Source organism: Leptodactylus fuscus, chromosome 5 (assembly GCF_031893055.1).
Source record: "Leptodactylus fuscus isolate aLepFus1 chromosome 5, aLepFus1.hap2, whole genome shotgun sequence".
NCBI lineage: Eukaryota > Metazoa > Chordata > Amphibia > Anura > Leptodactylidae > Leptodactylus > Leptodactylus fuscus.
In genome coordinates this window covers 157,248,009-157,265,405 of record NC_134269.1, presented here as the reverse complement: position 1 = coordinate 157,265,405, position 17,397 = coordinate 157,248,009, and the positions used below count along the sequence as shown (strand labels likewise).

The window sequence follows — 17,397 nt, the reverse complement described above, 5'->3', positions numbered from 1 at the left end:
GATGGGGACGCCCCCATCGCTGCGAGAGAACTAATTAGCATACCGGTACAAACCGGTATTTTGAACGAACGGCGCGGCGGAGATCACTTCTACAGGTAAGAGACGAATAGCCTTTCTAAAGGCTATTCCGACGTGGTAACTAGAAAAAAAAGTGTTTTAGTGGTAGAATCCCTTTAAGCATTGCCTGCAGGAGGTGTACAGCCCATAACTCTGAGATACACATCCTGCACTCCACTCTGACAGGGGATAAGGAGCTTATGTCGTTATCGGCCGGGTATCCACAACCCTGTCACGTCCGACGTCCGACTTCTACATCCTAAGCAGACACCAGTAATGGCCGCAGCGCGCGCTTCTGACTTCTCCAGAGCGAGCACGCAGCCTGTAGCAGGGGCGCGCGAGGCAGTTACATAGTCTGCGTGACGTCATGACGTACTCCCCGAACCGGGAGCAGAGTAGGGGAGGCGGGGGACGAGAGCGTCTGAGAGGTGAGACTGGGGGCTTTATGGGTTACGCGGCAACAGGTTGAACATCATGGATTTCCTTTCACTGATCTCTCCGGGGGTGACTGGAGTGAAGGCGGGAGACGCGGTTTGGCGGGACGTTTAAAAACTTTTAACTTTGGTATAAAGTGCAATGGTGGCGTACAGTCACAGACACAACAACGTAAGGGCGCCTAGAGCGACCCCTGACGGGTCATTGCACAGCTCCGGCTCTGCTGTGTTGTGGCGACCAAGCTAGCTGCCTGCTTCTTGTTTTCTGGTAGTTGTGGCGACCATAGCTATGAGCATTATGCCGGCCATTCATGTGGTGCAGCTCACAGTCCCTGAGTCATGTCAGTAACACACAGTGTCCAGTGTTTATGGCGTGTACAGGTGTAACTATGGCTTGTTACCTATGACTCTGACACCTGATGACAGCCACAGTGTCACTTGTCATATAGTGATAAGATTGTGTGTGTATATATATATATATATATATATATATATATATATACACACACACACACACGAGTCCAGCAGGTGATCACAATGACCTCACGATGATCCTCACTGCTGGCTATATGTGCGGTAGTGACCATTCTCTACTATAGGTGGCTTGTATGATGACATCTGTACACAAAACACAATCGTCCTGTAGGAAGTTATTGGCACAATAATCTGTGACAAGGAAGTCTGTAAGCGTGTAATCCAAAGACCACCTGGGTAAACAAGAAATGGATCTGGCATTTGCTAGAGTGCTTTGTCCACCTTCATCTAGCTGATCTGTGAGGGTTCTGCATGCAAAAGATCAAATATAGAAGGCCATCAATTTTAAAGGAGTTTTCCCATTTTCAACACTTAAAATGTAACATATCCTATGAGTGGCCACTGCTCAAGTCACGTCTCTGAATTCCGCATAGAAGTGAATGTAAAGGTGGCCACACACCTAACACCATTAATATGGGGGCACTTGTAGTTCTTCATACTGATGACCAGTCCATAGGATAAGTCATGTAACACACAGACCAGCTTTGACAGCAGTCTTCAGGCTACTGAAGTTATAACAGTTGCAACTCCCTAAAGTCACTGCAATGCTGCTCCTATTACATCAGTAGGAGTCACCCCCATCCACTGGTGTAACTTCCAGGGATGTTGGAATTCCTACATATCAAACTGATGGCCCATCATATGAATCGGTCATCAATGTGAAAAATCACTTTGTGGCGGGCAACTCCTTATATACAGTCCAATTGCCCTCTGCACCTCCCATCTATTCCGAGTTCACACCTTTCTCCTCAACCTACAGCACTCACTTCTCTACTGTCTGAAATGTTGCCATTGTTTTAATTCTAGCCCGTGTAGCCTCTATAGAGTGCAGAAATATCTGCCTTGAGACAAGTGAGTGGTGTAGGGAGAATTTGGAAGGTCACTTGCTCCACTCCGAGTTGAGATCTCTGCATTGTACAGACACAGGTGCCACGGCTAGCATCAGTGTCTGGTCTTTTCATGCACAGGCTAGAAATGCTATAGTTCAGAGATTTCAGTTGGCAGAGGAGGGTAAGGTCTAAATCTAGGCTAAATAAAAAGTACAGAGTAGTGCTGGGATGTATTGGAAAGGAGACACCCACTTTCATTCACATTTAAAGGGAGTCTGTCACCAGAACCCAGCATATCATCCCAGCCCCACAGATAGATAAGTCATAGTTACCAGAAACAGCGTTTTCTCTTTGTGAATCTGTTCCTCCATGCTATAAGCTCATTGTTGTTGCTCCAACGAGTTCCTTTGCATATTAACAAAAACAGGGGCATCTTGGCAGTGGAGGCACCAATTCAAAATGGGAAAATATTGTTTGATGCAGGTCACCTTATACTATCTATCTTTGGGGCTCTGGTGACAGACTCACTGTAAATGTAATCTCATGGTAAAGATGCTATCTAATATACTGGCATCATGTTGTAGAACAGAATTAGCTGAACAGATTGATACATCATTTTATGGCAGAATATTCAGTATAACTTGTACATTACAGGTTAAAACCCTTGGCTCAGTCAATCACTGATTGAAGTGTGTCACCACCACTCCGGCCAGTGAGTGGGCTGAGTACAAGCATTTCTTGCGTTTCAACAGACAGCAGGAAGTGGAGTGTAGCAGGGGAGTGGTGAGTAACATTTACGTTAGGGTCCACATCTTTATTTATTTTAAAAGTTTTTTGTACACATCTTGCGTCTACTGTTTAAAACTTGTTGTAAATGGTTAAATCAGTACTATTCTATTCTTTTTTTTTTTTTTTTTTCAGGAACCATAATGCAGGACAACATCAGATTTGCTTCAGCTGGCGATGATATTAAAATATGGGATTCCTCATCCATGACTGTGGTGGAGCAATTCAATCCTCATAGTACTACACACCCTGTATCATCTCTGTGTTGGAGCAATAATAGTATCCTTTGACAGGTGCATACTACCTTTTGCAGCTGACTTGCTCTGGAAGGAGATTTCTTATTTACTTATTTAAATTACTCAAGATACTACTTTATTATATTCCAGTTCTTAGAAATGTCACTTTATTTCTAATTTATTTACATACCTAAACATTCAAACAACTTTTGATTTTGTGGAAGTGTATGTATCATCCTGACCACAAAGACTGCTCCTATTGAAATCAATGGGAGCCGGTCAGTTCTTTTTTTCCAGGAGTTGGGTTGTTCCAGCTCCCGGAAAAGAAGCGAGGTGCTCATTCTTCAGGTTGTTTTGCCTCGCGATTCGGCCTGAAGACACTCCCGACTAGGCCCATTCATTGGGCCTAATCCAGAGCGGAGTGCGCAACTGGATTACCTGTATTTTGGACTGGAACCTGAGGCAGCCTCCGCCTCAGGTTCCAGTCCAAAATACTCTGTTTGAACTTGCCCTTCGTTCTCCAAGATGTGTAGAACAGCATCCCTGCCTTCAAAAACTATGTACAAGTGTACCTAGAAGAATTGATACTTTTTTAAAGGCTTTTGTTCATTCACATTGCATTTAGTTAATTGACAAAAATAAACAAAACTTTATTTTTCAAAAAATTCTTACTTGCTACATTATTTCCACACTTGCTGAAAACTTTTGCCCAGTACTAGATCACCAGATGGAAACAATGTCAGGAGAAGCTGCAGATACATACACTGAGTGGCCAGAAGTCATGGGAAGGTACCGGATGCGTCATTAATAGCAGGTTGTCTCTCCGCGAGCCCTGATAACTGCAGCAAGACGACGAAGCATGGACTCCGTGATGTATTAGAAGTGTTCTGGAGGGATATTGATCTATATAGTCGGCTCCGCAGCCCACAATTGATCCTGTGTAGTTGGCGCTGGGTCCACGGAGCAGACACTGGTATCCACAGCATCCGCTAAATGCTCTATGGCGTTGAGGTCGGGCGAGCGGGCACTGGGACATGCCTTTCCATGACTTTTGACCACTGAGTGTATAATACCAATGGTTTATTCAGGTGGTGATATCTGGAAATGATACAAGTAGAGCAGGTACAATCTCATCTTTCATATAGCACCAGAAGTTGTAAAATGCCCAAGATGTAACTGTTTGGAGTGACTGCCCCAGCCTCAGCTTCCTGCATTATACAAGAACCCGTGCATCAGTACTTCCAGTTACAAGTGTACAGATTTCTGCTGGCAATAGAGTAATGGACAAAGTGGATTTGAGTGCAGGATCTCACAGAACGGAGCAGAAATACTTTGTAATGTATATTTTTACATTTATTAATGAAATAAGTGCTACCATAGAATCAAAAAGTTATTCAATTTTATGTATGCTTTAAAGCTTTCTTCGAGTTCACATGTCTGGTACTTTTCCTCTAGCTAGGTCCAGAAAAGTAGCTAAGGGCTAGTTCACACAGAGTTTTTTGTAGGTGGATTTTGACACGGAATCCGCTTCAAAATCCGCCTGCAAAAATGGCTCCCAATGGCTCGCTTCTTCTTCCTGCTAGTGATTTTTTTCAGCTAGCAGGAAAAAGAAACAACATGGCCTATCTCTGCAGATGAGACAGCCGCGGCTTCTGTGGCGCGAGAATCACACCCGATTAGGTTATTCATTTGGGCCTAATCAGGTGCGGGATGCCAATGCACGGCATCAGCATCCCATCGCGGCTAGCCATGCAAAGAATTCACGCAGCGGAAAAGGTTTCCGCTGTGTGAACATACCCTTAGAAAGAAGCCTTATCTAGTCGCACAGTTTTCTAGTGTGTAGAATAACGTTTTTGTTGCCAAATGTTACCCTGCACCAGACAGAAAAGTGGCCCAATGGGAGAGAATTCCCTGCCTGCAAGCGATTTCAATCTGTGTTTAATGCAGAATGGCCGTCTTTGTGAGCCTTTGTGAAACGATTGTTCATCAGGCATTTGTATGTTCAATGGATGTTCAACCATCAGTGTACATCTCCTTCTATTTAATGTCTATGGCCACTTTATAGGCTGCTTTTTATACCAGTATTATGTATACAGTGCCCAGACCCCTCATCATTCTTCCAAATGCACCATGGAAGCCTATAGTACTGTACTTGGGAAGAATAGTGGGAGATGTGGGTGTTGTGCACATAATATGGCCAAAACAGGACCTGCATTATATCCATCCGATTAAAACCTTACTGTATGTACATATTAAAGATATTGCAAAACTAGGCATTAGATATCAACATGAATAAATGTTGAGTAGAATCAGTGCACATTTCCAGGGGTTACAGAGGATTATGGCTTGTACAGTGTACATCATGGCCATTTCTGGACATATACTGTTGTAGAACATACAATGACATTCTGTAGATTGATTTGTTTCTCTCTCTCTCTCTCTCTCTCTCTCTCTCTCTATATATATATCTATGTTGTAAGTAAGGCAGTGGTAAATAGATTCAGCACGCAGTGCAGTGTGATCCCTGCATTAATGAGTCATTGATGGAAAAGGAGTCAACTTGTATTAGGGCAATGGACCATTTCAGTTTAGAAAACACATTTGTTTTCTTTATGTGGTCTCTGGTATAGACTGATGAAACAATTACAGATCACTAGCTGATGGTTTTTCCTCGCTCCATGTTATAAAGATTTGAAAGTAACAATGTACAGTTTGGCAGTATTAAAAAAGTAATTGACATTGTGATAGCTGATCTATTTTTTTTTTCTTCATTGTAATACATACACATACGCATTCAAGCACAGTAAAAGCAAGAATATGGTTTTAACCTTAGGAAACAGAAAATAGACGCTTTGTTTTGGTTCCTACATTGTCCGTAATAAAGATGCTTTTGCAGGTTCTTCTCCGATCTGGCTGATATCAGGATTTGCGGTGCAGTTCTTTTATAGCCGGCACACTTTTTTATTAAAGTATTGTCTAGGCCAGGGGTGGGCAATTAATTTTCCCATGGGGCCGCATAAGAAATTGAAACTATGCTAGAGGGCCGCGCAACGGCAAATTTAGCTCCACCCACTTCTACGTTGACTCCACCCATTCCCAATCATCTTTCCATGTGCCCCCACAAAGTATAATCCTCCTACAGTCACCCGTACTGGTGGAAACTAGAGGGGACATGAAACTGGAGCAGCTGGAGGGGGACATTAAACAGTGGGGGTAGTTGGAGGGGGGCAATAAATTGACAGCTGGAGTGGGACATGAAACTGGGGGCAACTAGAGGGGCACATTAAAATCGGGAAGCTGGAAGCACACAATAAACCGTAGGGGTAGCTGGAGGGTGACATTAAACTGGGGGCAACTAGAGGCAGACAGGTCCCCCTACAGCTTCCTCCACGATTTAATGCCCCCTCCAGTTGTCCCCAGTTTAATGTCTCCCCAGTTTAAGTGCCCTCTTCATCTACCCCCAGTTTCATGTCCCCCCTCCATCTCTCCCCCAGATTCATGTCCCCCCCCTCCTGCCATCTCTGCCCCCAGATTCATGTCCTCTCCATCTCTACCCCCAGATTCATGTCCCCACATCTCTGCCCCCAGATTCATGTCCCCACATCTCTGCCCCAGATTCATGTCCTCTCCATCTCTGCCCCCAGATTCATGTCCCCCTCCATCTCTGCCCCCAGATTCATGTCCCCTCCATCTCTGCCCCCAGATTCATGTCCCCTCCATCTCTGCTTTCAGATTCATGTCCCCTCCATCTCTGCCCCCAGATTCATGTCCCCTCCATCTCTGCCCCCAGATTCATGTCTCCTCCATCTCTGCCCCCAGATTCCCGCCCCCACATCTCTGCCCCCAGATTCATGTCCCCCCTCCATCTCTGCCCCAGATTCATGTCCCCTCCATCTCTGCCCCCAGATTCATGTCCTCTCCATCTCTGCCCCCAGATTCATGTCCTCTCCATCTCTGCCCCCAGATTCATGTCCCCACATCTCTGCCCCCAGATTCATGTCCCCCCTCCATCTCTGCCCCAGATTCATGTCCCCTCCATCTCTGCCCCAGATTCATGTCCTCTCCATCTCTCCCCCAGTTTCATGTCCTCCCTCCATCTCTCCCCCAGTCTCATGTCACCCCTTCCATCTCCCCCCTCCATCTGCCATCTCTGTCCCAGTATAACATTCCCCTTCCATCTCTGTCCCTAGGTTACTAACACACACAGACAGACACACACATATAGACACACACACTCTCCCCCCTGCATCTCACCTTACATCTCTCAATGCCTTATGACACACACCACGTCTCCATCTTCCTGCTGGCACTAAGACACGCCCCCTAGACACGCCTCCCTAGTCAAGCTGTGCGGGCCGGACTGAATCAGTCAGAGGGCCGGGCTTTGCCCAGGTCTGGTCTAGGCCTACCCTATTTGACATTTAGCCCGGAGAGGCTACAATGGCATGCTGGGTAAATCAGCAGTTAAAGTGCTCCTAAAGAGGACCTTTCACCGAGTCTGACAAGTCCAGTTATATACATTATTTAATAGGTGCTTCTCTACTGATTTCAACACAGTTTGATTTTTTTTTTTTTCTCCAGCCCCCTCACCATTCCTGAGCAATCTATGCTGTTAGTTTTAGTGCCTGATATTCTCTGTAGGTTCTATACTTTCAGAAGGGCAGTGTCAGACAAGGGCTGTGATTCTGAGCTGCCTCTGGTTGGAGCTCTGAATCTCAGAAGCTTGATGGAAGTAGCCGTACCTTTTCTGTGTTTTACATACTGCTCATTTTCACTTAGAATAACTGAAGATGAATGTTGACCAAAATGTCTGAATGCGCTTAAAGGTCATGTTAATAAAGCTTGATTTTTAACTGTTTAGAAATAGTAGTCTGGTATAAATCAGTGTATTCATGGATAGCAAAGTAATATTTTATTCTAGTGCTTGAAATGACATGGGTTTCTGACACTAGTATTGGCTTAATATCTGACCAGCAGGGTTATGATTCTTGCAAATTCTGTTGGTCAGCTGTTTGGAGGTGCATTGGAGCTCATATAAGCGCTGTGGCCTCTTTGTTTACCGCAGGCTGTTTTAGTGGTGATGTTGCAAGTTATTCACTTAGTTGGGACTGGGCTGCAATACCCTGCACCGCCCCTACTATGTACATACCTGTGTCTGTGATATGATTCCCTTCCATCGGACAGTAAATTACTTGATAGATCTGCTTTACAGGGAACCTATCACCAGAACAGTCCCTATTGACCTAGAAGTACAGGCAGATAGTCGGGGTTCATGTTATTAATACATTTTTTTCTGTTTCCTGATGCAGCCATTGTTACAAACATATTAGCTTTTTTTCCAGTATGGGCGATTGGTGCAATGCAGGTGTCACTATTGATTTCAGTGCACCAAAGTTTTTCAGCAACTATTCAATGCATTCATCTTTCCCTGCTATTATTGATATGTACATTGCCTGATTTTGTCAATCATAATAGGGAAGTAAAATCACAGCAATGGCACCAATTGGAATGCAGGAAAAAACATTTCATTCATGCGAACCCTGTGACCTACTGTGTTTCATTGCCTTGTTGAAGGGCTTTTCTGAGACTAAAATGTTGATGACCAATCCTTAGTATAGAACATCAATTTTAGATTGGCAGGGATTAGACAACAAAGCCCCCCAAAGACCAGCTAAGGCACAAATTCACCGTGATGAGTGTTGCTTACATTTCACAGGCTATGTGACATTATGTGGCCTGTTTGCAGCTCTGTCTCATTCAAGTGAATGGGGCATAGCTGCAATACCAAGCACAGCCACTGTATAATATGCAGCAATGTGTTAAGTAGTAGCTGGACTACATCACTTGTCTGAATGCTGCAGCTGATTGGTGAGGTGCTAGATGTCTTAAAACCAACGACCAAACCCTAGGATATCTTGGGAAAGCCTTTTAAGCTACAGACTCATAAGACAGGACAACTGCAGGATTTTGGAAGCTAACTGCTCAAATCTGTGGGTTCATAAAAAGCATCATAAGTTATTTTGCCCTCACAGTTTTTCTACAGTGTTCTTAAACCAATGTCATGCACTATATTGCTGTTGTAAACTTCCGCGGCTAACCAGCTGCAGTTCCAATCTGTGTGTCCCTGGCCTTAAAGGGGTTTTCCTCTTTCAGATAGGCTATATGCAGTGTCTGCTTCTCACTTCCTGTATTTCTCTCCCTCCTCCTGCTGAACGGGACAAACAACACTTCTGCAGGTCAGATATTATGCAGATTCTTCTACAGAACAGGCTCAGTATTATCTGTGTGTTTACATAGAGAGATAACAGACAAGGCTTTATCAGCAAAACTGCAATTAGCTGAAGAGGGCAAGAGCAGTGAGTGATGTCACTTGTCCTATAGGTCCGTGGTTATAGCAACACAGTGTAAACAGTGGGAGGAATAAATTCACATACCAGGCAAACAAAGCAGAATTTCTAAAGTAATATATTTAGAAAAAGGCTTCAATTTATATAAGCTACCAGTATAGATAGGATCCTTGAGATGGGACAACCCCTTTTAAGCATACTTGTCATTCATTTAACTTTTGAGGATAAGCTTTTATGTGTATACATGAGGAGTAACACTATTTCTAGCCATTACATGTCTTATATTCTGTAGTTTTCATCAATTGTCCTTGCTGTATATTGTGATTGTAGTTTTCTCTTAGTTGGTGGGAGTTGACTAGCTGCCATATACTGCACACAGTGACCCAGATTTGCTAATGGTTAGGCCGGCAGTCTGTAAATGCACCCAATTTATTACAGTGACTGCTGCTGGATGATAATTCTGGCTTATCTTAAGGCTGTCTAGTCTACATTTTTACCACATTTTAGTTGGTTTACTTTGAGTCAAACTTTTTTAAGAATTGTCTTTTGCGTTTTTGTAGCATTATGGTGCATTTAAGCCATGCCCTCTTTTCTGAGAATTCACACCCACATATCTAGCCTAAACTAGATGCACCTAGTTTTCGCCAGGGTCTAGTCATAACTATAATAGTAGTACATTTGGGCCAGTGAGTACAAGGGAGTTTGCTGTTTCACTCAGAAATGGCTCCAGGAACATGCAGGACATATACAGTGGGGCAAAAAAGTATTTAGTCAGTCACCAATAGTGCAAGTTCCACCACTTAAAAAGATGAGGCGTCTGTAATTTACATCATAGGTATACCTTAACTATGAGAGACAAAATGAGAAAACAAATCCAGAAAATCACATTGTCTGATTTTGTAAGAATTTGTTTGCAAATTATGGTGGAAAATAAGTATTTGGTCAGTAACAAAATTTCATCTCAATACTTTGTTATATATCCTTTGTTGGCAATGACAGAGGTCAAACATTTGCTGTAAGTCTTCACAAGGTTGGCACAACACTGTTGTTGGTATGTTGGCCCATTCCTCCATGCCGATCTCCTCTAGAGCAGTGATGCTTTGGGGCTGTCACTTGGCAACACGGACTTTCAACTCCCTCCAAAGGTTTTCTATAGGGTTGAGATCTGGAGACCGGCTAGGCCACTCCAGGACCTTGAAATGCTTCTTACAAAGCCACTCCTTCGTTGCCCTGGCGGTGTGCTTTGGATCATTGTCATGTTGAAAGACCCAGCCACGTTTCATCTTTAATGCCCTTGCTGATGGAAAGAGGTTTGCACTCAAAATCTCACAATACATGGCCCCATTCATTCTTTCATGTACCCGGATCAGTCGTCCTGGCCCCTTTGCAGAGAAACAGCCCCAAAGCATGATGTTTCCACCCCCATGCTTTACAGTAGGTATGGTGTTTGATGGATGCAACTCCGTATTCTTTTTCCTCCAAACACGAAAAGTTGTGTTTCTACCAAACAGTTCCAGTTTGGTTTCATCAGACCATAGGACATTCTCTCAATACTCTTCTGGATCATCCAAATGCTCTCTAGCAAACTTCAGACGGGCCCGGACATGTACTGGCTTAAGCAGTGGGACACGTCTGGCACTGCAGGATCTGAGTCCCTGGCGGCGTAGTGTGTTACTGATGGTAGGCTTTGTTACATTGGTCCCAGCTCTCTGCAGTTCATTCACTAGGTCCCCCCGCGTTGTTCTGGGATTTTTGCTCACCATTCTTGTAATCATTTTGACCCCACGGGGTGAGATTTTGCGTGGAGCCCCAGATCGAGGGAGATTATCAGTGGTCTTGTATGTCTTCCATTTTCTAATTATTGCTCCCACAGTTGATTTCTTCAATCCAAGCTGGTTGCCTATTGCAGAATCAGTCTTCCTAGCCTGGTGCAGGGCTACAATTTTGTTTCTGGTGTCCTTTGACAGCTCTTTGGTCTTCACCATAGTGGAGTTTGGAGTCTGACTGTTTGAGGGTGTGCACAGGTGTCTTTTTTATACTGATAACAAGTTTAAACAGGTGCCATTACTACAGGTAATGAGTGGAGGAAAGAGGAGACTCTTAAAGAAGAAGTTACAGGTCTGTGAGAGCCAGAAATCTTGATTGTTTGTAGGTGACCAAATACTTATTTTCCACCATAATTTGAAAAAAAAATTCTTACAAAATCAGACAATGTGATTTTCTGGATTTGTTTTCTCATTTTGTCTCTCATAGTTGAGGTCTACCTATGATGTAAATTACAGACGCCTCTCATCTTTTTAAGTGGTGGAACTTGCACTATTGGTGACTGACTAAATACTTTTTTGCTCCACTGTATACAGAAATACCGACCTGTAATGTGAATAAAGTGCTTTGGTTGTGATATAAAGCTTCTATTAAGCTTTTGTCTTCTGTTCATCTCCAACACTTTTTTCTCACTTACCTTTCTATAATCTTTTATAGACAAGTCATGCGACTTACTGTCTGCCTTGAGGTGGGTATTTGAGAGTTTTCATTGTGAAAGTCATTTTAGCAGAGAAAAGGGGAGAAGGCAAACAGCCTAATAACAGAAAGTGACATTTCTCACTGATAAAATATATTCCAAGTTTTCTTATAATCACCTGTACTGTAAATGTAAGCAGAATTTGTTGAAACAGCAGAGTTTATTTGAGGAGAGGTTCCAGGATCAGGAGATACTTAATGAAATTCTGCTGGGATTTCTAGCAAATTATTATTATTACATTTTTATATCATTATTTCTACAGTTTACTGTGGGAATGGGCTTCTGTATTTCATTTGTTGTTTTCTTGTGTTTTTATGCTGTGTGCCCCAATTTATCACAGATTAAATATGTGCTTGTACAGTCTTGCTTGGATATATCCTAAGAGAAGACTGATTTATTTCTCAGGATGCAACACTGTGGTAGCCTTTGCTTTGAACTTCAATCAAAGTGAAGCTTTAAGATCAAGAGTACTGAGGCAATAGTAAGTTAGCAAATTCTATTTTTTGCCACTTAGAGGTCTTGGCCATTTCAGAGATTATCTAGCCTGTCGTCAGCTTTTCATTCTTTGTACTTGAACTTAAAACTGACCTTTGTTGATAGAAATGCAGGTTAATACTAGCATTCCTTCTTTGCACTTTCTGTAACAAATTTCTTAGATTGCATTGTATGGTCCCTAACTATAAGTTCAGATCATTTTCTGGTCACTGCTTCTGGCAGTGGTGATAAAATTGTTGTTTCAAGTTGTAAGTCCAAACCTGTTCCTCTTCTGGAGTTGGCAGAGGGGGTAAGTATATTGAATTTTGCTATTGCCTTTTGTGTTCATCTACCAGAAGTTTTGTGTGAGAAAACTCTTGTAAAAGATTTGATGGATGAAGTTCTTTGCCATCTAATATTTTATATTGTAGTCATCCTTTCAGGTTGTATGTGCAGTGAAACCTGCTTTTGAGATGTCCTCCCATATCTAAACCTGATTCTTCTGTGACAAATTTCATTGGTTTCATCTTTTAGACTAAGGTCCCACGTGGCGTGTCTCAGCAAAAACCGCTGAGGGAAAAAACACGGTGGAAATGCATTGCAGTTCTTCCTGCAGCTCTTTAAACAGTTTGCAGAGGTTTCCTCTGCTCACTTTCTGTTTCAATTACACCTATGGGGAAACCGCCGGCATTTTCATAGGTATAATTGACATGCTGCGATTTCCAAAACCGCAGTGTGACCACAGTGCAGTTTTTACCACAAAGTAAGCATTGGGTTCACTAGACTCCCATCCACTTTGCTCTGACTGTAAAACTGTGTTAAATTTTCCGCAGTGTTTGTGCCACGTATAAAACCGTGTGTGCCCCAGGTGGTGAAAGGTCCTCTTTATGGGGTCTACTTTTAATTGCAATTGTTGGTGGCTAACTTAAAGAGACTTCACTGTATTTTATTATAGTAAAACTTTGGCATCACACTGAATGCCTGCATAGTTTGACAAGTAAAACAGATGGCCTAAACCGTATCTAAGTTTTCATCAAAGTTGAAAACCCTACAGTGTCTTGCTGGGCGGTCTGTTTTCTGACTGTATAAGCCTTCATTAGCAATTTCCTGTCAAATTTTTGCTTCTAAAATCTCCATTACGCCAGCAACACATTTTGCATTTTTCTCAGGTGCAAGAGTATGCAATACAGAGAATCTTCCAGTACAGCTAGACATTTTTAAAAAAGTTTTTTTTTTTTTAAATTTATGGGCAAATTTCATTTTTAAATATTCAGCGCACTGTCGGCTTGCCCATTATGCGCCCTGGGGCTGGAGATATCGGTGCTGTTATAACAGCACTGATGTCTGGCCACTGTCAGAAGAGTGTTCCTGTACTGTCACAGGGGGCTTCCTTACCGCCTAGCGATGACCCTAAGCTGTGTTGGAGTGCTGGGGAAGGGTTGGAGTGCTGGGGGAGATGGTCTTCTGGATGTCTGGCCCTTCCTTGGGCCTGAGGACTGTTTTTTTCCCACCCACTTGCAATTCTTGCACTTGGGGGTTAATAGGAGCACTACAGACTGTAATGCTCCAATTAACCCCCAAGTGAAAGAATTACAAGGTGGGTGGGAAAAAAAAACAGTCCTCAAGCCCAAGGAAGGGCCAGACAGACATCAAAAAGCCCCCCTCCCCCAGCACACCCCCCCCCAGCACCCCAACCCTTCCCCAGCACTCCAACCCCCCCATTATCATAAATCTAGTATTTATCCCCTATCCGTAGGATAGGGGTTAAATACTTGAAAAATCACAATTTCTTCTGCAGAAGCTTACCTGCTTCTGCTCTTCAGCTTGCGAAGCGGTGTTGTGAGACCACGTAGGACGCAGGCACACGTCGGGTGCGGGCCTGATTACGTGGCCACGTCACCCGGGCATGTGGGGAGGAGGGGGCGGAGCAGGCAGAGAGACCTGCTCTCTGCGAAGGGTGAGGGGCGGCCGCTGGAGCAGCGCTGTGTCCAGCAGGGCCGCCCCAATCCACCGCTCACTTTCCCTGTCGAGACGGTGACACTAAGCCAGTCCAGGACAGTTTGTCCTGGACTGGACTGGCTTGGCTTAGGTCAAAAAAGTTTAGAGACAAAGTTTGAGACTTTTGTGCGGGCCGCAGATATGCCTGTAAAGGGCCGCATGTTTGACATGCCTGGTGTAGAATACATGCTCTCCTTTTCCCCCAAAAAAAGTTTTGTCTTTTAGATTTACAGTGTTTCAGTCTGTCCCGTATGTAACAGCTTTGTAGAGTTTTAATGCAGGCTGTAATCTACTAATGAAACTTTCCAAAATTTACTCAGCTTTGTGTGCAATTTGTTAGATTGTATTAAATGTGATATTATGTATGTCGTTGTATGGAAATGTTTAACTGTTACTGATCTTTCAATTACTAGAAGAAACAGACATGTGTGAATCTCAACTCCAGCTCCCAGTATGTGGTCAGTGGAGGCCTTGATAACACTGTGAACATCTGGGATTTAAAATCTAAAAGACTGCATCGATCCTTGAAGGTTAGATTTTTTTCGTTTTTAGACTTTTTTTGTCTAATTTACTTGATCTGAACCAGAGTCGATTAAATAGCCTGCAGCTGTGATTTAGTGAAAAATAACCGTACAGTTTATAGAACTTGCTGTGAACTTTTTTTGTGTCTCTCTTTATTTTAGGATCACAAAGATGAGATCACTTCAGTTACCTTTAATGGGAATGATAGCTACGTTGCCTCCGGCTCGATGAGTGGAGAAATTGTATTGTATAATGTTACGACCAATTTATCCAGTTCACCTTTTGGTCATGGCAGCAGTCAGGTATTAGATAATTTGTAACCCTATTTATCTTTGTTTTTTTTAGCTCCTTTAGGCCGGGACCCCACATGGCGTAAATGCTGCGGAAAAAAAAGCTGCGTTTTACAGTCTCTGTAAAGTAGATGGGATTCTAGTGAATTCCATCCACACATTGCAGAACAATATGTGCAGCGGACACATCATCACTATTTTGGAAATCGCAGCATGTAAAGTATGCTTTTCCACCTTGTTAATGAAAAGTGAGAATAAAAAAACATGCGATTGGTAACACCAAATCCATAACCATCCCTAAAATAAAATTGTGTTTATTCTACATGATAAACACTATAAACTTTAACATTCAGATGGCTGAATCTTTTTCAGATCATTTCTCCTCTCAAAAACAAAAAGTAATAAAAACTGATCAAAAATTTGTATGTACTTGTATTGCAGTCTGTGGGACTTGCAATCAAATGATTCCTGGTTCATGCCCCTTAGGGGGGCTAATAAAGTAGTAAAAAAAAAAGTTTTAAATCAACCCCTTTCCCTAGAATACATATAAAAGTAGAAAAATACCGTGAAACACATTAGGTATCCCTGTTTCCGAAAATGCCCGCTCTACAAACTTATAAAGTACTTTTCCTGTAGGGTGAATGTCGTAGCAGGAAAGGAAATAAAAAATGCTGAACTGCTGTTTTTTTCGCTGTTTCGTCTCTGATTTGAATAAAAAGTGACAATCCCCAAAATAGTATAACTAAAAAGTACACCATGACCCTGGAAAGAAGATGCCCTATGTATCTCGGTACAGCTGCACGGTCACCTGTCAGTGTGGCCTTGCAGCTGTAGCAAAATCACAACTCCCATATATTAAATATTTTACCATTTTCTCTTCAAAATTTTCCCCTATTTTCATGATCTAAAATCTAGGTGTGTCTTATATTTCGAAAAATACGGTACATGCATTAGGTATCCCCTGTCTGAAAATGAATTACAAATTTAAAAGAATATTTTTCACATATTGCAAATGCTTTTTTTCCCCCCACTGTTTCACTTAACTAAAATTTTACCAAAAAATAATCAAAGCATCAGATGTTCCTCAAATTGATATAAATAAATACATCTAACTCTGCAAAAAGGAAGCTTTTACTGCCTTGTATACGGAAATATAAAAAGTGACAGGTGCCAGAGTCTTGCGATTCAAAGAAGTAAGAATTTTTTATTTTTTTTTTCAAATCCTTGGATTTTTTAAAAGTGTTTAAAATATAACAAAAATAATAGAGGTTTGGTATCGCCATAATCATGCCGACTCACAAAATATTTTGGAAGGCGAGGCGTAATAAATAAAAATTGATAATACAATCCCTGCTATGTTTTAGGATCTTTTCTTAATTAAAAACAATCTTTCTTTCTTTAGCCAATTCGACAGCTAAGATACTCCTATGTAAAGAAATTTCTACTTGGCGCAGCATCTGACAGTGGCAGCGTGACTCTATGGGATGCGCACAGCCAGAATCCAGTACATATGTTTGACAGTGCTCACAAGGCCCCAGCGTCAGGAATCTGCTTCTCTCCAGTAAATGACCTTCTGCTTGTGACCATTGGACTAGATAAAAGAATTATCTGTTACGATGTGTCTAGTAAAACGTAAGTTTTTTGCTCCTCTTATTATAAGCAATTTATTGTTTTATCCTACTAGTGGTTATCAAAGTATAGTTAATATATGTTACCAGGGTAAAGTAGCATCTTGCTCACCTTCCAGTTGCCTAGTCCCCTTTTCCTACCTGCTGGACCTTTGTTCATGTTAAACTCCTTAAGTTACGAAATATCTCTGTAGAAACTGTGAATGCTAGATAGGTAAAAGGAGAAGTGAGGCTGTGAACTGTGAGAATAGAAGAAGAGTTGGTCAGATAAGAGTGTTTTTACACTTGCATTGTTTCCTTCATATGAACAGAAGAACAGATAAAACAGTAAAGACGGGTCCATTATATGATAGGCAACAATGGATTCCAAGGGACTTCACTTACTATAATGAGTTTGTCAGATATGTGTTGTTTATTAGTGCCAGAGCGGCAAGCCCACCGGGTGTTATTTATATGTTCCTCTGAGTCTGACATCATTGTCTTTTCACTCTAGCTGCTCCTGAAATATTGTGTAGGTGCAGTTTTGGCTGTTTCTCCCCAAATTGTACCATACACTGAACAGTGAGCTTGCTGTACAAGTGTGCATTCTTCTGACTCCAGGGAACGGGCACACGCTTGAATATTTTTCTTTAGCTAGACTCTAGAAAAAAAAGAAAAGAAAGAAAAACATGGTAATTTACGATTATTATATCACTAACATTTGCTCTGCACTTGATTTAAACAAATGTATTCATAAGCTT

At 42.2% G+C, this 17,397-nt stretch overlaps 1 protein-coding gene across 1 annotated transcript in view; it reads left to right on the top strand.

The window, feature by feature from the left end:
- Positions 1-435: 435 nt before the first annotated feature.
- Positions 436-17,397, top strand: part of NEDD1 (NEDD1 gamma-tubulin ring complex targeting factor) — a 50,309-nt gene continuing 33,347 nt past the window's right edge. The window contains exons 1-6 of the mRNA XM_075274558.1: positions 436-485; positions 2,777-2,920; positions 12,435-12,529; positions 14,631-14,747; positions 14,901-15,041; positions 16,432-16,661. Of these exons, the coding sequence (XP_075130659.1) occupies positions 2,785-2,920; positions 12,435-12,529; positions 14,631-14,747; positions 14,901-15,041; positions 16,432-16,661 (719 nt within the window). The 5' untranslated portion in view covers positions 436-485; positions 2,777-2,784. The remainder of the gene's footprint in view (positions 486-2,776; positions 2,921-12,434; positions 12,530-14,630; positions 14,748-14,900; positions 15,042-16,431; positions 16,662-17,397) is intronic.